The sequence below is a fragment of the Dreissena polymorpha genome, chromosome 1 (assembly GCF_020536995.1).
Source record: "Dreissena polymorpha isolate Duluth1 chromosome 1, UMN_Dpol_1.0, whole genome shotgun sequence".
Taxonomy (NCBI): domain Eukaryota; kingdom Metazoa; phylum Mollusca; class Bivalvia; order Myida; family Dreissenidae; genus Dreissena; species Dreissena polymorpha.
Window position 1 is genome coordinate 88,229,229 of NC_068355.1, and position 27,968 is coordinate 88,257,196.

General features: G+C 35.6%; 2 protein-coding genes across 3 annotated transcripts in view; one reads left to right on the forward strand and one right to left on the reverse strand.

The window, feature by feature from the left end:
- The window catches only part of LOC127839403 (DNA excision repair protein ERCC-6-like), a 130,739-nt gene extending 121,749 nt beyond the window's left edge, over positions 1-8,990 (reverse strand). The window contains exons 1-3 of one of the 2 annotated variants that reach the window (XM_052367771.1): positions 8,859-8,990; positions 3,727-3,783; positions 1,061-1,230 (exon numbers count right to left, since the gene is read on the reverse strand). In XM_052367771.1, coding sequence (XP_052223731.1) covers positions 1,061-1,230; positions 3,727-3,778 — 222 coding nt within the window. In that variant the 5' untranslated portion in view covers positions 3,779-3,783; positions 8,859-8,990. The remainder of the gene's footprint in view (positions 1-1,060; positions 1,231-3,726; positions 3,784-8,858) is intronic. The other variant, XM_052367774.1, reaches the window with a different exon arrangement.
- A 1,484-nt stretch (positions 8,991-10,474) lies between these two features.
- Positions 10,475-27,416, forward strand: LOC127839470 (ubiquitin-conjugating enzyme E2 L3-like). Its single transcript, XM_052367873.1, has 4 exons — positions 10,475-10,545; positions 17,135-17,230; positions 17,565-17,751; positions 26,220-27,416. The coding sequence occupies exons 1-4, from the start codon at positions 10,519-10,521 to the stop codon at positions 26,372-26,374; spliced, it is 465 nt and encodes a 154-aa protein (XP_052223833.1). The 5' UTR covers positions 10,475-10,518; the 3' UTR covers positions 26,375-27,416.
- Positions 27,417-27,968: the final 552 nt, after the last annotated feature.

A 27,968-nucleotide genomic window follows, 5' to 3' on the forward strand; every position in this document is an offset into this window, starting at 1 on the left:
TTATAATATGCACATCTCCTCTTAATAGTGAAGCTTTCCATAAAGTTCCATCGAATTCCGGTCATTAGTTGCTGAGAAATAGCCCGGACAAGAATTGCCCTATATGTACAGTTAATGGAAAATTTCAAAGGACCATAACTCTGTAAAAAAATCATCCTACCAGAACCCGCTGATAATATGCACATCTCCTCTTGGTAGTAAAGCTTCCCATAAAGTTTTATTTAATTCCAGTCATTAGATGCTGAGAAATAGCCCGGACAAAAATTGTGCACGGAAGGACACACGGACGGACAGACGAAGCGGCGACTATATGCTCCCCCCTCAAATTTTTTGGGGGAGCATAAAATTACAAATTCAACTTCAGGTGATCACTTTCTTTCCGTTTTTTTTAACTGCTGGTACTTAATTTTACAAACATATCTAAATATTCTGTACATGCCTTTTAAAAAATTGCTTAATGGTCCAGTTTCAGTGCTCATTGTACTTGCAGAGATAATACGCTTTCTGAACAAATTTGACGCAACTTCCTTTCCCTTTTGGAATTTTGTCGAGGGCAATTGTTTGTGGTATTAAGTACCAGCAGTTAAAAAAGACCCATTATTTCAAATCTGGTGATTTCATGATCCAAATTTTCCCGATTTCAGTGTTTTCGCTTTTTTTTCCCCCAATTGGCGTGGTAAAGTTACTTTTCCAAGTTAGAGAAACAAATTTCCAGATTATTTCAAGAAATTAAATGGTGTTTGAGGGTGCTGCATGCAATAAGAAAGGTCTATATCCCACAGTGTTTCATGAATTCTTTTCGTGCTTACACTTACATTTAAAACTTTTGTAAGATATATCTTCAATGGAGTACATAGACCTTTACAATTAACAGGGATTCCATGTGGTAGTTTTACACTGGAACACTGGTATCAATCAAACCACTTCTCCACATGAACAGGGGCCACGCAACAAACACTTCATAGAGAAGCTGAATAGTACTCCATTTTAATGGTAAAGGAGCATCGTGTCAATTGAACCAACATTTTGAAACCAAACCAGATCATATCATTTCACTTACCTCCATCTTCTTTATTTTCTTGGCCAGTTTCTCGCTGTAGCATATCTGCAGTGCCTTCTTATTGTATTGCAGGGCCTCCTGTATACGACCCTCACTGACGAGTCTCTTACCCTTGGAGATGAGGCGGCTGAACTGCTCCTGGGCATCACCCCCTGGGCTGGCTGAACCCTCTAATACAGGAATCATTAAGTATCAGAGCTCCAGATAAGGGTCGTATTTTCGTAATTACGAATTATTTTCAAGTCCGTTACGTATTTATTTTAAAATTTTGACATACCATTAAGAATTACAAAATCAAGTTACGAATATTATTTTTACATCGGTTCGTATCGATTTTTTATTGAGTTCTTTTTGCGTTTTAAAGATCTTTGCGGTGCTTATATAGAATGGTTATCGGGTTTGTATAACAAAGCGCATTTTTTCCAATAAAAGCGGCGTATACAGTCTATCTGTCAAAAAACAATGGCGGCGCCCAGAGAACGTCCTAAAAAACTGCAAAGCGTCCAAAAACACGCTTTTAACATATTGAACGCAAAGTGAGCCGAAGTTAAATGTTTAGAAAAACATTATAGAAAAGATCTTATACGATGTTGTATGTTCAGTTGCCGACACAGTTGGAAAAGCTAAACAAAAACGCGACACGATGGGTCCAAACTTAAACACAAAAAAACATTGAAAGAGTAGAAGGGACAAGTCCCGTGGCTAATCGTTGAAAAGATTGAAGGGGAGACGCGTTTTAATTGTGAAATATGTAAAAATTCATCTAAGGCATGCAATCTAAGCACAGTTTGGGCATATGAAGGTATTTGAAAAATAAAATTGTATAATACTGAAAAGACACTGTTGAACTCGCATAAATAAAGTTGCTAGTATTTTTTTTTCGATTTTTTTTTTCATGAAAATAACCATTATTATTTATTTTTAGGTCATTTAGAAAAAATAAGAATTATTTTCCAAAACTTAGTAGTAACGTTAAGAATAAAATTTCAGAGTTAAGAATTATTTTTGAAAATCTGGTAGTAATTTAAGAATTTCACAAAACCTTATCTGGAGCTCTGAGTATACAAGAGAGCTGTGTGTTTTTTTGTCCATTAGGATTTTTTATTTTTTTACAGCTTTTTTCCACTTAATAACACCAATAAATAAGGCACCATGTATGCAGAATTTCAGTAACACATCATTCATTTCTATTAAAAATATTCGCTAAGGTGGTAAAAATACTTTTTTATACGCCGGTTTTAAAAAACGGGACGTATTATAGTTTCACCCTTGGCGGGCAGCGTCCACAGCAGTGTCCGCTCTCTAATTCAAATAGTTTTCATCCGATCTTCACCAAACTTGGCCAGAAGTTGTGTCTGGACAATATCTAGGTCAAGTTCGAATATGGGTCATGCTGGGTCAAAAACTAGGTCACGGGGTCACTTAGTGCATTTCAAGGATTAAGCATGGTGTCCGCTCTCTAATTGAAGTAGTTTTCACCCGATCTTCACCAAACTTGGTCAGAAGTTGTGTCTAGATGATATGAAGGTCAAGTTCAAATATGGCTCATGCCCGGTCAAAAACTAGGTCACGAGGTCACTTAGTGCATTTCAAGCATTTATCATGGTGTCCACTCTCTAATTGAAGTAGTTTTCATCCGATCTTCACCTAATTTGGTCAGAAGTTGTGTCTGGATGATATGTAGGTCACGTTCGAAAATGGGTCATGCTGGTTCAAAAACAAGGTCACGAGGTTACTTAGTGCATTTCAAGCATTTATCATGGTGTCCGCTCTCTAATTGAAGTAGTTTTCATCCGATCTTCACTTAATATGGTCAGAAGTTGTGTCTAGATGATATGTAGGTCAAGTTCAAATATGGGTCATGCAGGGTCAAAAACGAGGTCATGGGGTCACTTAGTGCATTTCAAGCATTTAGCATGGTGTCCGCTCTCTAATTGAAGTTGTTTTCATCCGATCTTCACCTAATTTGGTTAGAAGTTGTGTCTAGATGATATGTAGGACAAGTTCAAATATGGGTCATGTAGGGTCAAAACCGAGGTCATGAGGTCACTTAGTGCATTTCAAGCATTTAGCATGGTGTTCGCTTTCTAATTGAAGTTGTTTTCATCCGATCTTCACCTAATTTGGTCAGAAGTTGTGTCTAGATGATATGTAGGACAAGTTCAAATATGGGTCATGCAAGGTCAAAACCGAGGTCATGAGGTCACTGAGTGCATTTCAAGCATTAAGCATGGTGTCCGCTCTTTAATTGAAGTAGTTTTCATCCGATCTTCACCTTTTTTGGTAAGAAGTTGTGTCTAGATGATATGTAGGTCAAGTTCAAATATGTTAATGCCGGGTCAAAAACGAGGTCACGATGTCACTTAGTGCATTTCAAGTATATAGCATGGGGTCCGCTCTCTAATTTAAGTAGTTTGCATCTGATCTTCACCGAATTTAGTCAGATGTTACGTCTAAATGATATCTAGGTCATGTTCAAATATGGGTCATGCCGGGTAAATAACTAGGTCTCAAGGTCACTTAGTGCATTTCAAGCATTGGGAATGGTGTCCAAAACCTTCAAACGGGCGTATCTTGTGGCAGTTTGGCACTCTTGTTGTATTTTGGAAGACAAAACTCAACAGCTATTTTAACAAATAATCACAATTTGTATAAGCGTGATATACCTTGATTATCATTTAAGTGGATATTCGAAATTCTGCTGCTTGTGTCATCCATGTTTCCTAAAAATAAGAATGCGAAAGGCAATCTAAAATAATCAATTAAAAAAATACAATTTTCCATGCATATTCAAAGCTATCAAATGATAAAGATTTATTTTACTTACAAGCAGCACATTTTTTATTTGAATAAAAACAATAAATATCTCTTGAAGATGTATACATGACCAAAAATAATAACACACTTAACAATCATTATTATTGTATCTACATGATACCGGTATTTTCTTTCTGCATTGATTATCATGCATGAATGATACATTATTATGTGAATTTATTTCTCATGACATTATCATTTACCTGAATATTATAACTTTAAACTGCATTAATGAATACAAATTAGATAGGAAATTTGGTTTAAGACCGTTACATATCAATTTCAGCCTAAGCTTTTTCAAGACTGTGGCTTATAATGTGGCTTCAAGAGTGGTAACAAATGTCTTTTTTCTATTATTGACATGTTGATGACCTAGTTTTTGGACACACATGACCTGATTCAAACTTGGTATAGATTTTCTCAAAATAAATAATGAAGTTTGGATTAAAAATATTGCCTCTGGAATGGCAACAACAACAAGCTCAAAGTTGACAGTGTTACGACGGATGCTAGACTGACAACAGTAGCTTAACTTTAGAAATGCCAAGGTTAGCTTAACCCATCAGAAAAATTGTTCAGTTTGTAGTAGGGTAGGGCAAAAAAACACAACAAGAGCACCGCCTTGCGGTGCAGACCGCTCATCTTTTTAAACTTTTTAAAGGTGAAGGGACCTATCTCAATTTCAATCACAAAGGAGGGAGGGGTGGAGTGGAGAGGGGGTGTATAGTCTGGGGGTGTGGTCATTAATTACATTATCTTCCAAAAATGCAAAGAAAAATGCAAAAAAATAATTATTTTTTTGTTTGAGGGGGGTGGTTCTTGGGTGGGATGGTTGGACGGTATTTCAAAAATAAAACAAGGGACAAAATTGTCACAAAACCAGGTTTTCATTGTGAAAAAAAATCTGATAAAGGGAGACAACTAAAACTGAACTTTTGAAATGAACAAACAAAATTAACCCCCTTTGAAAGTTTGTTTTAAAATAAATCTATTTTTAGTCATGGCGACCTTGACATTGGAGATATTGACGTGATTCTTTCGTGCGACACACCGTCCCATGATGGTGAACAAATGTGCCAAATGATTTTAAAATCTCATAATAAATGACATAGTTATAGCCCAGACAAGCTCATTTATGGCTATTTTTTACCTTTGAACTCAAAGTGTGACCTTGACCTTGGAGATATTGACGTAATTTTTTCGCGCGACACACCGTCTAATGATGGTTAACAAATGTGCCAAATGATTTTAAAATCTCACAATGAACGACAAAGTTATGGCCCGGACAAGCTTGTTCCGCCCGCCCGCCAGCCCGCCCGCCCGCATTCGCCAATCTAATAACCATTTTTTTCCTTCGGAAAACCTGGTTAATAAAAACAATTAAATATTTGTGTTTTTTAACCATGTTCCAAAAAATTAGGGGGGGGGGGGTGTATAGTGTGAGGGTGTGGTGGTCATTTATTAGATGATTTAAAAAAATAATAACAAAAATAATAATTTTGGGGGGGGATTTAGGGGGAGGGGCGTGGGGGATGGTTTGGGGGGAGTCTATTGTGGTATGTCAGGTAAGAGTTGTTTTGTCAAAGTATCAATCACATCTAATCATAAATAAAGAAGTTATGGCAATTTTAGCAAAATTTAATAATTTGACCTTGAGAGTCAAGGTCATTCAAAGGTCAAGGTAAAATTCAACTTGCAGGTACAGTACCCTCATGATAGCATGAAAGTATTTGAAGTTGGAAAGCAATAGCCTTGATGCTTTAGAAGTACATGTAAAGTGGATCTAAACACAAAATTTATCCATATATTCAAAGTTACTAAGTCAAAAAAGGGCCATAATTCCATAAAAATGAAAACCAGAGTTATGCAACTTGTCCTTTACTGTCCCCTTATGATAGTTTGCGAGTGTTTCAAGTATGAAAGCAATATCTATGATACTACATGTATAGGGGTAAAGTGGACCAAAACACAAAACTTAACCAAATTTTCAATTTTCTAAGTATAAAGGGCCCACAATTCCTTCAAAATGCCAGTCAGAGTTACATAACTTTGCCTGCACAGTCCCCTTATGATATTTAGTAAGTGTTGCAAGTATGAAATCAATAGCTTTGATAATTTAGGAAAAAAGTGGACCTAAACACAAAACTTAACCAAATTTTCAATTTTCTAAATATAAAAAGGGCACATAATTCTGTCAAAATGCCAGTCAGAGTTACATAAAAGGGCACATAATTCTGTTATCTAACTTTGCCTGCCCAGTCCCCTCATGATAGTAAGTAAGTGTACCAAGTTTGAATGCAATAACATTGATACTTTATGAGAAAAGTGGACCTAAACGCAAAACTTAACCGGACGCGGACGCCAAGATGATGACAATAGCTCTTCTTTTTTTCAAAAAATAGATGAGCTAAAAAATTGTGTGGTTCGGGTAACAGCTGCAAAAACATTAGGTAGGGTAGGTAGGTATATATTTTTTTGGTCTTTGTGATGGCTCACATGCCATAAGGTTTTAATATATTTTGTTAACCATGCAATGGTCCTATTGATTCATAAAATGCCCATAATTCCATGGGTTACATCCAAAGACTGAAGAAGTGGTGGAAATACATGAAATGTAAAACATAAGTCAATGTTCATTCTAGGTGCTTTAATACAATAGTACTCATACATGAAGTTTTTGGACAGTCAGGTGTGAGCAAACATTGTAGACCCAGATGGGGGCCTGGTACATGTCACACTCGTCCTCACTGTCATCAGTCTTTGAAGATGACAGGGCGATCTAAAGCATTGCTTCTGGGTGGCATAAAAACGGCTTTCTATCATTTCAAATGAGAGAGATGAATTAAGAAATTTGAAAGGCTGAAGCTCTGCTGTGTGTTCACATTTTAGCCTGAAGATATCAATCAAATCGCTAGCAGAATCCATTATTTTAGCATAGAAATGGGAAAAACACATAAAATCGGATGATTGATAACGAAAGCAGAAGTGGCAAATGGGCTGTTGTTTTCCGGCACTATCGAAAGATATCGGGATTTTTTCCGAGATTTTTTTTATACAAGACGAAAAAAATTAGGGTCGGGACCAAAATCGTAGGCAGGGTCAGGTTCGCCGAACCACACAATTTTTTTTGTTTGGCCCAGTACAAAAACAACTAGACATGTGTCTGGGGGATACAGTAGTGAAATAAGGTCACTTCCAACAGCAATTCGGTTGGGCTAGATCTTATAGCCTATTAGCCAGAGTGCCTGGTTACCATCTGGAAGAACCCTGGTGGAGCTCAGGATTTTTTTTTACTTACAGTCATGGAAAGACAGAACTTAAGGTAAACAAAGCTGAATCTATTTGTCATACAACAAGGAAATTAACAATATACAAGTACATAGTAAGACAGAGAGGGAGTTGCCAACAATTAAATCACTTAATATTAAATTAATACACGAGTTGTTAAATTATCAAATTATTAAAGTCTGTAACAAGCTTCATTATTCCTAATTTAATGAAGACCGCAACTCATTAAAGGCCTAAAGAGTCTAATAATCATAGTACAGTCAAGTTACCATTACCGGATCAGAAGCGTAATTAAATTGTTCTGGTGAAAAGCAATAAATGTTTTGAGACTTCTTTTACACCAGTTTGATTAAATATTACCTTTGCTAACTGATTCAGCACAGTCTTATTTTTAAACAAAGGCAAAATGTATTTGTGATACCTTTTTTTTCGCCGCAGAATTCATGCATTAACGGATCAGTTGTAGCCATAACGGATCACGTGACTGTAACCACACAGGCGGGCATCTAACACTCTATTTGAACTATCGAAACATGATATGTGTAGATTACAATGACCAAGTTACATTGCCAGTTATAAATATTATTCATTTTTTGTTATTAATTGTTTTTTATATATGATCTTGCATCCACAATTTACGCATGGTGTTCTTGTGTGAATTATCTGTTGAAAACCCCACAAGATCGAAAAGATATGGGCATCTTATAAACGATGTAAATTGTTTGAATCATATCTAATCATCGATATTGAACATGGAACATAAATAAAACATTATGATTGAGATCATTTATTGTAAGAATCAACAAGATTTGCATATATTTTAATTTAATATATTACATGTATCAATACTCATATTATCACGCATGATCCGTTATTGACCTAATTCTTCATTTCATTTAAGGTGTTACAAAATCTTAAACACGAATCAAAACTGAAATGGACTTTTGCAGGCAGAAAGAAATGGCCTTTAAATTAATGCGTCAGCTTTTTACTTTCCAACAGAGTTATAGCATGTGGCCGTGAAAAATGTTCAACCTCGATTCGGAAACGAGACGGAAGTCAACAAAGTCGTATAAACATCTCAGCAAAACATATCGGATTGTTTGATGAAGAGTAGCTCCGATTACGACTCAATGCGTTTTAAAGAACAGGCCTTGAAGATTCTGTGTGCAAAATATCATCTAAAAATGTGAACTATTTATCGCGATACGCAGTCTTGAACATCAATGTGATCCGCTATGGGTAATGATCCGGTAATTGTAACTTGACTTAACAATAACAGGCCTTAATTCCAACAGTCAACTACAAATTTGTACATGACCCCAGTGTGGAAAAACACTCTAACCAGTCAAACCCTTTACCATTGAAGAAAAGTATATAACTTTTTGTGCAGCAATCATTGACACAGGGTTGAAAAGAGCATGACATCATTCGAATGTTGATACAATAATAATTGAAAACAATGCTGAACAAAATGCCCTAATTTTCAATATTGTTAACGTAATCCAAATGTGATGACTGATGTAGCCTGTACTCCCATAAATATACATCAGTAGACTACGTCTAATTATTTGGACTAACGTCGCGTGAAGGCTCTGGCCCGTCTGGCAAAATTAATGTGAATGTGATCATTTAAGAAGTTTTATTGTTATAATAATTTAAACAATTAGAACAGATAATACAATTAACTTACGAAAATTAGATGATCAAAACATCAAGGTGAAAAATCGGATAAGTGAGTTTCAAAGTAAATAGTTATGAAATATTTATTTTGGATTTGGCGCATAAAATTGTCCTTAGAATATTATAGTAGTTGTAAAAGTCACTAATTTAACAGCGCAAACAAGGTTACAGTATACTAAATAACCGTTTCATGTGGGGCTGTACCGGGGGCTGTACTCTGAAACAAGAAATATCTTTTAAAAAGATATACGGCGTTGATTGTGGTCGATGTTTATGAACGATCAAAAGTTATCTTTATGAGATAAAAAGTAGCGGATGCCTTTTTCTGCGCAGTTCTTAGCTACATCATAAGCAAATCAATTACGGGGTGTTGCGCCAGATTTCGTGGCTTATTTTGCTTTATGTGATATTATTACTCAGATATCTATATTTACAGAATAGAAAAACACAAGAAACATGAAAATAAACGATTGCATATAGGTCAGCCGGCAATACTCGAATCTTATTTAATTGCATAATTATAGTATAGTGAATTATTGTGCTCATGCTTAATAAACTGGTCTAAATGGATAAATATTTCTAATTATTTTTATCAAAATTGGTCCTTATCATGCAAATGTTAAAACCATATTAAAAATCGATGATTGACATACCACAATAATATCGCCGAATATCTTTATTTAGTATCTTTCTGATCAAAACAGACTTCAAGTGCACAAAGTTTACGAGACGGCGTTTATATAAAGATTTCTGCAACTGACCGCAAACTGACCTTGATACCTTGCGGATTGGAATGCAATGCATTACAGTCAGTACGTTATTGTCAGTAAGACCGGTGTACCACAATGATCGCAACCCCTTCTGCGAACTCCGGTGATGAACTGTATATAAACTCTGACTTTCACAAATGGCCGGGAGTTGACCCGAAACCTCGCGGGTTGAAATGCAATGCAAGTAAGTACTAAATATGACAACATAGCTACTAGTATAAACGCTTTTGCGCTGGTAATTCTCTGAAAATAAAAGGTGAACGCACAAACTGTATTTATGTCGAAAATTGATTGTAAAACTGTTCTATCTATTGAGCCTTTTCATTAGAGATAAAATTGTTTCATGCAGTAAAAAGTGTTACAAAGACGCGGATATGTTTCCAATGTTATGGTGTTATACTCAAATCAGCCAATGGAATAAATGAAGTGTATTCATTCGTACCTAGCCGCGGGAAATTTTATTTGAGTATTATTGGACACTTACAAAGGTCAAGTCAGGGTGAAAAGCTGGCTTATTCAGCTAACGCCGAAAAATAATATCATAGTTGATTCGAAGGCATGTAATGGTTTACACAAATGATCACCGAAAATTTAAAATGACTATTTAAAAATTATAAACATGTATACGGTAAATATAAAAAGTTTAACTCGACCATACTCTCGTGGTAGGGATATTTGGCTGAGATTTTATTAGTACTCTGTACAACAATATTGTATCTCATTATCTATTACTAGTATTACCGTTAACGTCACCATTCGGATTAATCATACAATCAATCATAGGTCTGCTCGGACCTAGTTAAATCTACGTGTAGAGATCGTGTAAGAATTGGCCTTAAAAATTGTTATGTTTGGGGTAATTCGACGTGTTTATACTGTTGCACAGTCACGTGATAAACAATGGCAGCGACCAGGCGTTTGGCGAAAGTATAACTTCTTTTAAAATAATAGCAACGTGCCTTTATTCAATTTCACGAATATTCCCTGTTTGTGATTTATGTTTTTCAAAAAGTTTTAATTAAAATCTAAAAGGATGGTTTAAAGTGTTAAATGTTTAACAATCAATTGCCGGTCTTTTGACAGTTGATCAGCAGTTCATAAACACTAAAAAAACATTTTTTATTCTGATTGGATTGAAATAGTCATCTTAAAAGGAAAGATGTATAGTTTTTACAACAATGAAGCATACTTCTGAAAGCATACTGTCATAAAGTAACACCTGTCTAGATTCAGTTTTTTGTAATTTTGTCTTTTTTACACAAGTAACATTCCAGAATAGTCCACAGGGATCTTTAAGAAAAATACTCTACATACTATAACAGTATACAAGGGATACAACTGTCAAATTTCCTGCACAACAACATGGTCTTATCAAAAGCAAATATTTGCTTCCAAAAGCATTAATTACACCAAATAAAGCTTGATAGGTTATTGTCGGCTCGGGTACTACCTAAATGTACCCCGTGTCCTCTTTAAGTATACTTTTATGTACCCCGGAAAGAAAAACATACTTACACTTACTCGGGAAATTTAAACTGTACCTGAGTTTTATTCTTGCAAAAAAAACAACAATGTCTTAAAACGTGCTACGGAATGAAAAAAAATCAATACTCTCAACATACTTTTTTGAGAAGAAGTTTCAATAATAAAAAGGCCATTTTACAGATTATTGGCATAAATATGGACATAATTAATTTGATTAAAAAAGCCAACAACGACCAATTTAGCTTTAAAATTCCTGGGTACGTTTTAGTATATTTACTGTACCTGGGGTACATTTAATTATACTTAAGATAACCCGGGATACATGTAAGTAGTACCAGAGCCTACAATTATCTATCAAGCCCAAATAAATGGTATACCAACAGCTAAGACATTTATCTTTCAGAAAATTATAAGCTTGGCAATAAACAACCATCATTAATTAAATTAAAACGAAACCTTGCATTAAAAAAAAGCTAAAAAATCCTTACTTGGACACAGGTGTGCACAACTGAAAATTGATAATTCTAGTTGTAATTTGCATATTCCTTTGAAATAAACCTCTTTTGAAGGAACATTTTCATTGCCTAGTTTCTTTTCATAGTTTAAGATAACATAATTCCAATTAAATGTGATTTTTTGCTTGAAACTCCTATAAAACCCCTTTAATGTCACAATAACAATAGTTTAATTTCATTTCGGATAATACACTACATGTATTTTGATTGCTTAAAATTCTCCACTGCAGTAAACAGCTAGCCAATTACATCCCATGTTATATTATTTAACAAGTTGCATACACATGCTTGAAGATTGTAGATAATGTAAACAATTAAATATTTATGGTTTTTACACATATGCAGTAACATACCATCATAAAGTTGTCTAATTTGATTCATAAATCAGGGCTCTCGCTGGGTTTAAATTTCCTATCTCCACCCATTTTTGTTTTTTCGCCTCTATTCAAATATATAAGCCATTTTTTATAACAATTCTTAAATCATTGTCTTCAATGCAATACATTGAAATTGTTCTTTGTTTTATTATTAAAAACAAATATTACACTAGTCCATACTTAAATGTCCAGTTTTAATCTGTGTTCATGATACAATTAACATTAACTCTTACTCCGATATAATCTTCAACAAACCTTCGTTATTGTAATGGACTGCGTTATAAATAAGTTCAATGTTCATATATTGCCATGTTGTTTTGAACATGTGTAATAGCATCATTTGGCAAAACACCTCATTAGACATTACGCCATGCCCATCATCATAAATCAGAAACAACTCACATTTGGCAGTTTGGTGGAAACATAAACAGATTAAAAAAAACTTAAACGTTAATGTTGTTTTATTAATGTACTTAACTGAATTTAATTAAAATATTTAACACTTTACCTTTCTACACATTAAGCCTCATTACTGCTGAAATGATTTCTATAGAGGCTGATATGGGTGGCTGATAAGGCTGCATTTCTATTATTATAAGACATAAGCAGTGGGGGGGTTTTCGTTAAAATTAGGGTTCTGGTATTCATCCCCATTCCCAATAGAAAAAAGTATTTTTTTGGTCAAATGGGACCTTAAAATTCCCAATTTAAGGTGTTCAAGAAAAAAATATTATTATATTTTTTTTTAGATTTCAACATTTTGATCATCTCCCATCCAGCCATATAAATTCAACCTTTAATAGTGAAAATAATACTGAAAACGCTACTTTTCTCAATTTGAAGCATTTTTTAGCAAATCAACAACAACACTTATTTCCCAATTTTAGTCAAACACTGTGAATTAACCCAATTCAAAGAGACCCGGCCCCATTCCCAAAATGGTAGGGAAAAACACTGATAAGTAAATAACACCCGTAATTTTATTGTATATCATTGATTGTTTATTAGGATGTTACTTGTACAATTTTGATGTTTTTTTACCTGCACAGGTGTACATTGCATTAACTTATAATAATTGTGCTTTAAACCGTAATGTTCAGTATATTTTAGTTCCATGAAGCTGTAAATTTTAAGCAATTTAAAATCTATTCAAATATATATATATACTACAGATATTTGTTTTAATTAAAAAATAAACATTTAAAAACTCATCTAACAGCAGAAATTCAAAATCTGACCTGTAAATTAGCCCCATATGTATTGCCAATGCCAGGAAAACCTTTATTTCAGCAGAGGTTAACTCTTCTTATTTTCACATTCATGTGTGTTGCTTTAATGGGCTGTTTAACTTTGAAGAATCATAGTTAAATAGATGTTTTAACAGTTTTATTAACTTTTTGTTTCAAAATCATACAGATTTCTATTGAGTTAAACTCACTGGTGCCTGCTTCATAAAATCACTGCTATTTATAGAAAGACAAGTAATCAAAAAGGTGACCTGGGTCATTTTTAATGACTGGATCAAAAATAAAATGTTTAAGCATTGTTTAGGAATGTTTGTGAATTCACAAAACCAAAAAAAAGCTGGGCTTACGTAAACTGAATTATCGGTATACTTTGCAAACATCGTATTTGTTATAAAATTTGCTGTCTGTCTAGTCACTGCTGCAGTGGTTGATGCACTCGCTTCGGGGCGACCTGGGTTTAATTAATGTTCCCGGCAGCATGCATCCCCCCACAACACTCAGGACCACACCAAAATTGAAAAATATTCTAGAAACAACAAAATAGCTTGAAATTGCAGCTATAATTCAAAATTTGGCCCAAATTTTGTGAATCTAGTAAGTCAAGTGCTAGGGCACGTTCCGGATCCACACATAATGAAGCCTCTTGCTCGGATAGGACCTCATAAATTTCAAAATACACACACAACATTTAAAAAAAGAATCATTACTGTGCAGATTTTTTTTAATTTCCAAACTATTTGTTTTGTCTTATTTTGTATGTCGAAAACTTTGCATTTATAAATTTAGTAGATTAGTGCACGTTTAATAAAATTTAGTAGATTTCATAGTGTTGAAAGATGCTCAACCTCCATAACTGTATCCTTTCTATATAGGCTCAATTGGTTTTTGTCGGCACAGGTACTTTTTAGCTCACCTGTCACGAAGTGACATGGTGAGGTTATGTGACCGTGTGATGTCCGGCGTCCGTTTTGTGTGCGTCTGTCCGTCAACAATTTGTTTGTGTAGACAGTAGAGGTCACAGTTTTCATCCAATCTTTATGAAATTTGGTCAGAATGTTTATCTTGATGAAATCTGGGTTGGGATTGTATTTGGGTCATCTGGGGTCGAAAACTAGGTCACATAATAGGTGAAATAATAGAAAAACCTTGTGTAGACAATAGAGGTCGCAGTTTCATCCAATTTTTATGAAATTTGGTCAGAATGTTTATCTTGATGAAATCTGGGTTGGGATTGTATTTGGGTCATCTGGGGTCAAAAACTAGGTCACTAGGTCAAATAATTGAAAAATTATCAATAATTTGTTTGTATAGATAGTAGAGGTCACAGTTTTCATCCAGTGTTTATGAAATTTGGTCAGAATGTTTATCTTGATGAAATCTGGGTTGGGATTGTATTTGGGTCATCTGGGGTCAAAAACTAGGTCACTAGGTCAAAAACTAGGTCAAATAGTAGAAAAACCTTGTGTAGACAATAGAGGTCGCAGTTTTCATCCAATCTTTATGAAATTTGGTCAGAATGTTTATCTTGATGAAATCTGTGTTGGGATTGTATTTTGGTCATCTGAGGTCAAAAACTAGGTCACTAGGTCAAATAATAGAAAAAAACCGTCATTTGTTTGTGTAGACAGTAGAGGTCACAGTTTTCATCCAATCTTTATGAAATATGGTCAGAATGTTTATCTTGATGAAATCTGTGTTGGGATTGTATTTTGGTCATCTGGGGTCAAAAACTAGGTCACTAGGTAAAAAACTAGGTCACTAGGTGAAATAATAGAAAAACCTTGTATAGACAATAGAGGTCTCTGTTTTCATTCAATCTTTATGAAATCTGGTCAGAATGTTAATCTTGATGAAATCTGGGATGGGATTGTATTTTGGTCATCTTGGGTCAAAAACTAGGTCACTAGGTCAAATTATAGAAAAACCTTGTGTAGACAATAGAGGTCACAGTTTTCATCCAATCTTCATGAAATTTGGTCAGAATGTTTGTCTTGATGAAATCTGGTTGGGATTGTATTTGGGTCACCTGGGGTCAAAAACTAGGTCAATAGGTCAAATATTAGAAAAACCTTGTGTAGACAATAGAGGTCACAGTTTTCGTCCAATCTTTATGAAATTTGGTCAGAATGTTTATCTTGATGAAAACTGGGTTGGGATTGTATTTGGTTAGTCAGGTGGGCGATTCAGGGCCATCATGGCCCTCTTGTTTAATGTGTCCTGGTAGTCTTAAAGTATACTACAATGTACCCTAGGTACAGATGATAGTCTTATAGTCACCCAGCCATACTATGGGGTACTTTTTAGAGTATGTTCCACATATTGGTGACTTTGTAGTTCAAATGTATACCTCAGAGTACCTGAGTACAGTACTTTAAAGAAGTATGTTAGCAATCAATGACCAATCCTGGTTGTCTGAATTGGTGGTTGTCGGCTCAGGTACTGCTTAAAAGTATCACTTGTAATCTTAAATACTGGTATACTACAAATTACAATGTATTCCAGGTAGGGTTAATACACTTAAAAGCATTTGTTTGTGCTCTTTTTATGCACCTGGTAGGGTGACATATAGTACTTGAACTGTTCGTCAATCTGTCCGTCTGTCCGAAAATTTTAACATTGCCCATAACTTTTGCAATAGTGAACTTAATATTTGGCATGCATGTGTATCTCATGGAGCTGCACATTTTGAGTGGTGAAAGGTCAAGGTCATCCTTCAAGGTCAAATATATGGCTTCAAAGCGGCGCAGTAGGGGGCATTGTGTTTCTGACAAACACATCTGTTGTTTAGTTTGTTTGTTTTAGCCTCTTAAATATTCAACTGTTTGTCAAGTATATTGTTCTGAATATTATGCTTTTTATTGGTTTGATTTAATTATAAATAAAATACAGAACTGCACAAAACTATTTATTAGGTTTACACAACATTGTTGATCTAAATCAGCAAATGTTTGAATTACTTGGAATAGCGATAACCAGTGCAGGTATAAGAAAAACAACCTGTCAAGCAAACATTAAGCTTCTCTAATTTTGAGGGGTGAAGCCAAAATAACGTTTACTGTAATAATTAAAGCTCTAACTGCCATTTCTACTTTGAAGTCAATTTATTGCATTATACAGGTTTCTTTTTTTTAACATCGCCATTTTGGGATGTTAATAACAAATGTAACTGGATGCTAATGCCTTTGGTGTGTCACTTCTATATGTTTATGACTATTTATAATAACAACACTGCTTAAAATGAGAAAGGATGTGATTTTACTTCACTTGTTTAAAGTATCGTAGATGATTTGACAACACATTCAACATGTTATCTTGTACTTTCTAGCTAACAACCAGAACTGGTATTGTTAGCAAAAACTTTGACCCGGATCGGCGTATATTTTTTTGACCTGCGGTTTCAGGTTTTTTCCGGTACCTCTTTGAGCACTAAAGATATGTGAACCTTTTGAAAAGCCGAACTTGTTAAACGCACTTACTCGCTCACCTTTTACAGTATTAAGTCCTAAAAGTAGTTGAATTTTGTGTATATTTGTTATGTTGCCAAAACATAAAAAATGAAGTCTTGTGAAATGTTGTAGTCCACAAGTATCAGATAAAAATTAATTTTGAAATTATTTTATCATAACAAATCCTTTTTATAAGTAAACAACTACAAAAATACAATAAAAACAAGTCGTTTGTCAATACCAATATAAGTTAATAAAGTTATAGTTGTTTGTTAATCTGCTGTCGAAAGGTTGATTTCTTGGTCAACTTCTGACAGTACCAGGACAACAGTGGCTATTTTAAATAAGGGTAGAAGCCAAATGACTGAGGACCTTGAAACTAATAATGAATAGTAATCTTAATGTTCTGAAATGACCTTTAACCAACATTCCATGTAATTTTTTAGGAACTTGCAGATTTACGAAAGGCAGGCTTGAAAAATTTCAAGAATATCAATGTTGATGAACAAAACATCCTACTATGGCAGGGTCTTGTTGTACCAGTGAGTATTTTGATTTCTCTTGTTGTATGTTCTTGTTTCATATTGACAATACCCATGTTTTTGTAATTAACAACCTGAAAAAATAATCAAAAGAACAGTTACTTTGGCAATTTTCTGTTCTTGATGTAAGATTATTTTGGCTCATCAATGTACCTTGGACATGGAGCACCTTAAACCAATGAAATCTGAATAATTCCTTAAATACCTGTGTTAATTTAATGTGTAAAGCACTGTTTCTTCTTATAATTGATGCTAGAAAGTTTCACTGTGAAGCGTTATTATTATTGTGTTAGAAAGTTACAGACATGAAGTCATGTGTCTATTTTGTTTGCAGGATTGTGAGGCATACAACAAAGGAGCTTTCAAAATACAGATTGACTTTCCAGCTGAATATCCATTCAAGCCACCTAAAATAACATTTAAAACAAAAATATATCACCCTAATATAGATGAAAAGGGCCAGGTTTGTCTGCCTATCATAAGTGCTGAAAACTGGAAACCTGCTACCAAGACAGATCAAGGTAACAGATTCTGCATTTAAGACATTGTATGTATTAAAGGGGCCTTTTCACAGATTTTGACATGTTTTGAAGTTTGTCATTAAATGCTTTCTATTGATAAATGTTAACATTTGCTCGAAAAAGCTCCAATAAAAAATCAAGAATAAAATATATAAAAAAGAAAAGGAACCCTCATCAGGGCTCGAACCACTGACTCCTGGAGTTCTGGCATAAAAAGTCTCCGACTTAGATCCCTCGACCATTCTTCCGCATACAATGTCAGATGTATTTTATGCTATATATAAGCAATCATCGTAGGTTCACAAAATGTGGCGACAACAACAGAACTCTCCATATTATTCAATCGTTTCGCGTTGCAACGCTTTATAATTTTCAGGATTTTAAATCGTCAAAAGATGCATATAATGGCTATATTAGAGCATGGTAAATCTTCAGTATTACTGTTTCCTCACAAATATCATAACTTAATGGAAAATTTGCGAATTTGAAACAATTGTTTTAAATTTTGTCAATTTACCAAAACGTGTAAAGGCCCCTTTAAGTCTTACATAGTGTGAAAAGACCTGTTTTCGAAGACAATTATTTCCTTTGCCCCCACGCACACACACACACACACACACATATATATATATGAATATATATATTCAGTATGTAAATATGAGCAGGTTGAATAAATGTTTCTTGTGGTCTCAATGTATGTCGAGTTTTCAGAGATGTCATAATTAGTTTTCCTTCCCATTTTCAAGCAGGGGTGGCGAAATCAAATGTCCGAGTTGCCTGAGTCGTACATTTGCTTGTCTGGGCAAATGACTTTTTAGCTCATCTATTTTTTGAAAAAAAATTATGAGCTATTGTCATCACCTTGGCGTCGGCGTCTGCGTCGGCGTCCGGTTAAGTTTTGCGTATAGGTCCACTTTTCTCAGAAGTATCAATGCTATTGCATTCAAACTTGGTACACTTACTTACTATCATGAGGGGACTGGGCAGGCAAAGTTAGATAACTCTGGCGTGCATTTTGACAGAATTATGTGCCCTTTTTATACTTAGAAAATTGAAAATTTTGGTTAAGTTTTGTGTTAAGGTCCATTTTATTCCTTAAGTATCAATGCTATTGCTTTCATACTTGCAACACTTACTAACTATCATAAGGGGACTGTGCAGGCAAAGTAATGTAACTCTGACTGGCATTTTGACAGGATTATGTGCCCTTTTTATACTTAGAAAATTGAAAATTTGGTTAAGTTTTGTGTTTAGGTCCACTTTATTCCTACAGTATCAAAGCTATTGCTTTCATACTTGCAACACTTATTTTCTATCATAAGGGGACTGTGCAGGCAAAGTTATGTAACTCTGACTGGCATTTGGACGGAATTATGGGCCCTTTCTACTTTGAAAATTTGGTTAAGTTTAGTATTTTGGTCCACTTTACCCCTAAAGTATCATAGATATTGCTTTCATACTTGGAACACTCGCAAACTATCACAAGGGTACAGTAAAAGGACAAGTTGCATAACTCTGGTTGTCATTTTTACGGAATTATGGCCCTTTTTTGACTTAATAACTTTGAATATATGGTTACATTTCGTGTTTCAATCCAATTTACTTCTAAAGTATCAAGGCTATTGCTTTCAAACTTCAAATACTTTCATGCTATCATGGGTTACTGTACCTGGCAAGTTGAATTTTACCTTGACCTTTGAATGACCTTGACTCTCAAGGTCAAAGTATTAAATTTTGCTAAAATTGCCATAACTTCTTTATTTATGATTAGATTTGATTGATACTTTGACAAAACTACTCTTACCTGACATACCACAATAGACTCCACCCAAACCATCCCCTGTGCCCTCCCCCCCCCCCCCCCCGAATCCTCCCCCCCCCCTAATTTTTTTTTTTTTTTTTTTTTTTTTTAAGATCATCTCACAAATGACCACCACACCCTCGCACCCCAAATTTTTTTTTTGAAACGGTTAAAAAACAAAAATATTTATTTTTATTATTTTATGTTTGAAATACCGTCCAACCATTGCACCAAAGAATTCCCCCTCCCCCCCCCCCCCCCCCCCCGAATCCCCGTCCCCCCCTAATTTTTTTTTTTATACGCCCGTATAAAATACGGGACGTATTATGTGAAACCCCTTGGCGGCGGGCGGAAGGCATCACTTTGTCCGGACTCTAATTCAAATTGTATTCATCCGATCTTCACCAAACTTGGTCAGCAGTTGCATCTAGTTGATATCTAGGCCAAGTTCGAATATGGGTCATGTCGGGTCAAAAACTAGGTCATAGGGTCAATAAGTGCATTTTCAAAGGGGCCACTTTGTCCGGACTCTATTTCAAATTGTATTCATCCGATCTTCACCAAACTTGGTCAGCAGTTGCATCTAGTTGATATATAGGCCAAGTTCGAATATGGGTCATGCCGGGTCAAAAACTAGGTCATAGGGTCAATTAGTGCATTTTCAACGGCGCCACTTTGTCCGGACTCTAATTCAAATTGTATTCATCCGATCTTCACCAAACTTGGTCAGTAGTTGCATCTAGTTGATATCTAGGTCAAGTTCGAATATGGGTCATGCCGGGTCAAAAACTAGGTCACAAGGTTACTTAGTGCATTTCAAGCATTTAGCATGGTGTCCGCTCTCTAATTGAAGTAGTTTGCATCTGATCATCACCTAATTTGGTCAGAAGTTGAGTCTAGATGATATGTAGATCAAATTCGAATATGGGTCATGCCGGGTCAAAAACGAGGTCACGATCGGACACATAATGAATTTCAAGCATTTAGCATGGTGCCCGCTCTCTAATTGAAGTAGTTTTCATTTGATCTTCACCAAATTTAGTCAGATGTTACATCTAAATGATATCTAGGTCAAGTTCAAATATGGGTCATGCCGGGTCAATAACTAGGTCTCGAGGTCACTTAGTGCATTTCAAGCATTAAGCATGGTGTCCAAAACCTCCGAACGGGCGTATCTTGTGACAGTTTGGCACTCTTGTTTTTTTTTAAGATCATCTCACAAATGACCACCACACCCTCACACTATACCCACCCCACCCCACCCCACCCCAATTTATTTTTTTTAAACGGTTAAAATGAGACCATCACACCCAAGAATCACCCCCAACCCCCCCACCCCCCCCCCCCCCCCCCCCCCCCCCCCCCCCCCCCGATTTTTTTTTCGCATTTGTAGAAGATGATGTAATAAATGTCCACATCCCCACACTATACACCCCTCTTCACTCCACCCCTCCCTCCTTTGTGATTGAAAATGAGAGTACCTTCACCTTTAAAAAGAAAATAGATGAGCGGTCTGCACCCGCAAGGCGGTGCTCTTGTTTCAATTAAGTTGTCCGTGGACAACAAGTTTTTTAAAAGTCGCGTCCAGGTATACAAAAATACATTGTATTAAAGCCATAATTAAGTTTTACAAAACCAGATGTTGACATGCGATTACATTGTCAGTGCTATTTGCGGAGCAATCAAGCTAAAATACGTGCACTTTCCTGCGTAGTGATCTCTATTTATTCTATAAGAGACCGGGAGCATGCCGCATTTTCAACAACGTAGCGGATCCGTGGTCTAGTGGTAACACACTGGCTTCACAATCCAGAGATCGCTGGTTCGATCCCCCGCTGCACCTAACCTACTAACTCGTCTTTCGCATGAGACGTTAAACCGAGGTGCAGTGTACTAGGTGCTATACACCGACACTAAAAGACCCAGGGTCACCTCTTGAACGGGATGTCTCCTGTATCTTGCACTATACCCCGTAACCAACTAACACGTCTTTCTGGGGGCGATGGCCATATGGGAGTCAATCCCAGTGCACTCGATAAAAAGAAAAACAACAACAAGCATTTTCAACATTCTGCCGGACTGTTAGACAGTGTACAGACTGGTTTCTTTATTTTTACATCAGACGGAAATAAAAAGTATCAATCTAAGATAATCAAAACACGTTCTACCTTGTTATTTAAGACGACTTTAATGGTAAAGATGAAACTTTTTTTTTAAACTTCAACAACGGAGCAGAAACCTGAAGCTTTGAGCAGCCCACCTCCCAAAAAACTAAGAAAGATTATGATAAAAATATGATCTAAGTAAACGCAGCAGAACTTTTCAAGAAACTTGGCTAACAGATTTTCAATGGTTACCAGTTTATATAATCAAATTGCTACCAGTAGCGGAGCATCAGTCTGATGAGGTCCACATATTGGACTAGTTTAATTTGTTAAGATTACAATGTACTTATGTTCAGCACGTGTTTTAATAACACTTGCTTCGCAAGATTTAAAGTTTGAGAAAGTCTTTATATTGTTTATAATATACTGCTGTAATGAATGTACCATTGAAATACAATTATAAACAAAACAAGCAAATCATACTGATTTTGATATATTCCACATTATTTAACATTAATCAATAAATGCGTTTATAATTTATATAAACATTAACGGACAAGTGTAGTTCAGCAACGGGCAAGTTAAATTTCCTAAATGGTTGTCCGTGGACAAGTATAGTTTTTTGAGATTTCGCCACCCCTGTTAGGGGTATTACTTTTGAATGTTATTCTGATTTTCTGGTAGATGCTTGATGGCGAAGAGACTATAAATAAACTTTTGATAATGGTTCAATTATGAAATTGTCATTTGATGATACTTTTTATGCCCCGGAAGGAGGGCATATAGTGATCGAACTGTCGGTCTTTCTGTCACACTTTGCGTTTAGGTTTCGAAAAATGCTCATTACATCTATGTCGCTTCAGATAGCAACTTGATATTTGGCATGCATGTGTGTCTCGTTAAGCTGTACATTTTGAGTGGTGAAAGGTCAAGGTCATCCTTCAAGGTCAAAGAAACATATCCAAGGAAAGTAATAAGCTTTAAAGGAAGAAAATTATCTGTACCTGCCAAATGATAAAAAAAAATCAAAGCGGCGCAGTAGGGGGCATTGTGTTGTTGACAAACACGTCTCTTGTTCTCCATGTTACTTAGTACATTGACACCAGGCAATATATGGCAAGCTATACATATCTGTTTGCATTCATCTTTTTATACGCCTGTTTTGAAAAAAACGGGACGTATTATAGTTTCACCCTTGGCAGGCGGGCAGCGGTGTCCACAGCAGTTTCTGCTCTCTAATTCAGATAGTTTTCATCCGATCTTCACAAAACTTGGTCAGAAGTTGTATTTAGACAATATCTTGGTCAAGTTGGAAAATGGGTCATGCCGGGTCAAAAACTAGGTCACTGTTTCACTTAGTGCATTTTAAGGATTTAGCATGGTGTCCGCTCTCTAATTGAAGTAGTTTTCATCTGATCTTCACCAAATTTGGTCAGAAGTTGTATCTAGACAATATCTAGGTCACATTCAAATATGGTTCATGCCGGTTAAAAAACTATGTCACAGGGTCACTTAGTGCATTTCAAGGATTAAGCATGGTGTCAGCTCTCTAATTGAATTAGTTTTCATCCGATCTTCACCAAATTTGGTCAGAAGTTGTGTCTAAATGATGTGTAGGTCAAGTTCAAATATGGGTCATGCCGGGTCAAAAATTAGGTCACTACATCAATTAGTGCATTTCAAGCATTTAGCATGGTGTCCAAAACCTTCAAACGGACGTATCTTGTGACAGTTTGGCACTCTTGTTTCTTATTGAGTATAAAAGTCAATTTTCACAGTATATCAATTGGTTTGCCTGTGTACAATCTGCTTAAGTGATGGAAGCTAGTGTACTTAATGTTATTCAGTATTGGCTGCCAGTGTCATTATGTGATTCACAATTAGTTGCGTACTTGCTAGTGTATGCTATGTGGTTCAGTATATGGTACTAGTGTGCAAATTGTAGTCCAGAATGAGGTGCTAGTGTACATGTTGTAGATCAGTATTTGTTTTTATGTTTATATATATATATATATATGGGAGGCATATAGTTGCCAGTTTGTACTTCCGTACAAACTACATCTGTACTTCCGTACTTCATTCCGTCACACTTTTGTTACAGTTTCTCATAGCGCCTTCAATATTTGACCGATCTCTAACATATTTGGCATGTAGGTACCTTGCATAGACCTCTACCTTTTGATGAGGTTTGACGTCACTGGGGTCAAGGTCAAGGTCACCGAGGCTAATAATTAGATTTTCCGTCACACTTTTGTTACAGTTTCTGATAGCGCCTTCAATACTTTACCGATCTCTTACATATTTGGCATGTAGGTACCTTGCATGGACCTCTACCTTTTGATGAGGTTTGATGTCACTGGAGTCAAGGTCACCGAGGCTAAAAATTAATTTTCTCAATGTCGTACGTTTTTTTCCACAAAATTAACCCATATATATCGACAAAGCATAATTGGGGAGCATCCATCAGATTTACTGATATCCTTGTTTTTTAACATTAAGTAGTTCAGTATTGGTTGCTAGTGAATGTTATATAAGTCAGTGTTGGTTGATAGTGGAAATAATGTGATTCAGTTTTGGTTACATATAGTGATCGAACTGTCGGTCTTTCTGTCACACTTTGCGTTTAGGTTTCGAAAAATGCTCATAACATCTATGTCGCTTCAGATAGCATCTTGATATTTGGCATGCATGTGTGTCTCGTTAAGCTGTACATTTTGAGTGGTGAAAGGTCAAGGTCATCCTTCAAGGTCAAAGAAACAAATCCAAGGAAAGTAATAAGCTTTAAAGGAAGAAAATTATCTGTACCTGCCAAATGATAAAAAAAATCAAAGCGGCGCAGTAGGGGGCATTGTGTTGTTGACAAACACATCTCTTGTTCTCCATGTTACTAGTACATTGACACCAGGCAATATATGGCAAGCTATACATATCTGTTTGCATTCATCTTTTTATACGCCTGTTTTGAAAAAAACGGGACGTATTATAGTTTCACCCTTGGCAGGCGGGCAGCGGTGTCCACAGCAGTTTCTGCTCTCTAATTCAGATAGTTTTCATCCGATCTTCACGAAACTTGGTCAGAAGTTGTATTTAGACAATATCTTGGTCAAGTTGGAAAATGGGTCATGCCGGGTCAAAAACTAGGTCACTGTTTCACTTAGTACATTTTAAGGATTTAGCATGGTGTCCGCTCTCTAATTGAAGTAGTTTTCATCTGATCTTCACCAAATTTGGTCAGAAGTTGTATCTAGACAATATCTAGGTCACATTCAAATATGGTTCATGTCGGTTAAAAAACTATGTCACAGGGTCACTTAGTGCATTTCAAGGATTAAGCATGGTGTCCGCTCTCTAATTGAATTAGTTTTCATCCGATCTTCACCAAATTTGGTCAGAAGTTGTGTCTAAATGATGTGTAGGTCAAGTTCAAATATGGGTCATGCCGGGTCAAAAATTAGGTCACTACATCAATTAGTGCATTTCAAGCATTTAGCATGGTGTCCAAAACCTTCAAACGGACGTATCTTGTGACAGTTTGGCACTCTTGTTTCTTATTGAGTATAAAAGTCAATTTTCACAGTATATCAATTGGTTTGCCTGTGTACAATCTGCTTAAGTGATGGAAGCTAGTGTACTTAATGTTATTCAGTATTGGCTGCCAGTGTCATTATGTGATTCACAATTAGTTGCTTACTTGCTAGTGTATGCTATGTGGTTCAGTATATGGTACTAGTGTGCAAATTGTAGTCCAGAATGAGGTGCTAGTGTACATGTTGTAGATCAGTATTTGTTTTTATGTTTATATATATATATATATATATATATATATGGGAGGCATATAGTTGCCATTTTGTACTTCCGTACAAACTACATCTGTACTTCCGTACTTCATTCCGTCACACTTTTGTTACAGTTTCTCATAGCGCCTTCAATATTTGACCGATCTCTAACATATTTGGCATGTAGGTACCTTGCATAGACCTCTACCTTTTGATGAGGTTTGACGTCACTGGGGTCAAGGTCAAGGTCACTGAGGCTAATAATTAGATTTTCCGTCACACTTTTGTTACAGTTTCTGATAGCGCCTTCAATACTTTACCGATCTCTTACATATTTGGCATGTAGGTACCTTGCATGGACCTCTACCTTTTGATGAGGTTTGATGTCACTGGAGTCAAGGTCACCGAGGCTAATAATAGATTTTCTCAATGTCATATGTTTTTTTCCACAAAATTAACCCATATACATTTGTGTATATCGACAAAGCATAATTGGGGAGCATCCATCAGATTTACTGATATCCTTGTTTTTTAACATTAAGTAGTTCAGTATTGGTTGCTAGTGAATGTTATATAAGTCAGTGTTGGTTGATAGTGGAAATAATGTGATTCAGTTTTGGTTGCTTATATACTTTATGTGGTTCAGTTTTGGTAGGCATTGTACATTATTTGGTTCACTATTGGTTGTACCTAAGTTACAATATTTGGCGGTCAGCATTTGTTGCTAGTGTACACACTTTTTTTCAACATTGTTGCTTCTGTTTATGATGTTGTTCTACTTTGCAGTGATACAATCCCTAGTAGCCTTAGTCAACGAACCGGAACCTGAACATCCACTAAGGGCAGATCTTGCTGAGGAATTCTCAAAAGACAGGAAGAAGTTTATAAAAAATGCACAAGAATTCACCAAAAAACATAGTGAAAAGCGACCTACAGATTAATATTAATATTGGCTATTTTGGAATGTTCACAGTTGCACAAATATAGTTCTCGATCAATGTATTGAGTCTTATATCGTAGGGAAGTAACAAAAGTAGCTTTTACTATAAAATGAACGTGCATGTGTTTGGGAGGAATTATTGTTTAATTGTTTAACCAAATTGACCAAATACAATATCCACCTATCAATTTCTAGTTACTATTATATCCACAATAATGATGTTCCCCTATCGGGTCTATATGACTTTACAGGCCATTACACAATAAACATAACACAAGTGTTTTTGTTCTGCATTTGGATATAAATATTCTTTTTTTGACGTACAAGTGTTAATTGTTAATGTTAATGAAACAATATGAAATTTTATTTGGTCTGAAAATATTACAATGACAGAAAGCTAAAATTAGTGCTTGAGCAAACAGTTTGTCTCACCAGTGCACTTTTTGTGTGAATGTGTGTAGAATGAGTGAAAGCATGCTATAAGGGAGGTAGCTAGAGTTGGCACAAGTTATTCACTTCATGTAACTGATACTCATGTAAATGTGTGGAGACTTTATAAGTATCCAGTTCTCTTTTAAAGCTACCGGTATATAATGATCCAGTTGTAGATGAAATGTTAGACGAAAGGTGTAAGGATTGTGCAAAAGACATATCAACCCCAGTGTCATGAACTGCAACAGATATTCTGAAATTTGTTAGAAATATGTACAAGCTAGAGCAATTTACACTGAAAACTCGTAAATGAGATATGTTATTTCTCATAAAGGTACATACATTTCCTGGCATAATTATACTGTGTGTGTCATATTTGTTGTGCTTGGTAGCATGTACACTGATGTAATAATCTATAATAAAATGGTTTCTGCAATCAGTTACTGGTCAAATCCAAAAGTTCTGAACAAAATTCCACTTCAGTGAAAGTGCTTTTGAATATTGTGTATTCACTTTTGGTATTTTACACAGTGTATATGGGTATAAGTGATTGTCTGAAATTAACTCCACGAGTGTACTGATGGTCAGAATAAATCTCTTGTTAATGAAAACTGTTAACTTGTTTATGGTAACTCCCCATGTATGTAAAAGAAGGAACAAATTCTTATACTTATTTTGCCTGCCATAACAAGCTTGGTCTACACATTTTTCTCTTAATTTTACTTTAAAATTGAATTCGCCACCTATTTCTTTCATTTTTAAGAAATGGAAAAGTATTCAATCAAAACAATATAAGACTTTTAATGATGATTGGAAAGCATAGTGTTAACTCAAATATTGATAATACATAGTAGTACATGTATCTATATGAGTCATGTTCTGAAAAAACTGGGCATAATGCAAGTGCGTAAAGTGTTGTCCCAGATTAGCCTGTTCAGTCCGCACAGGCTAATCAGGGATGACACTTTCCGCCTTAACTTGATTTTCAGTAAGGAGGGACTTCCTTGAAACTAAAAATACCATAAAAGCGGAAAGGGTCGTCCCTGATTAACCTGTGCGGACTGCACAGGCTAATCTGGGACAACACTTTACGAACATGCATTAAGCCCAATTTTCACACAAAGCGACTCATATGATTAACGGTAGCTATGCTACCTAGAAGT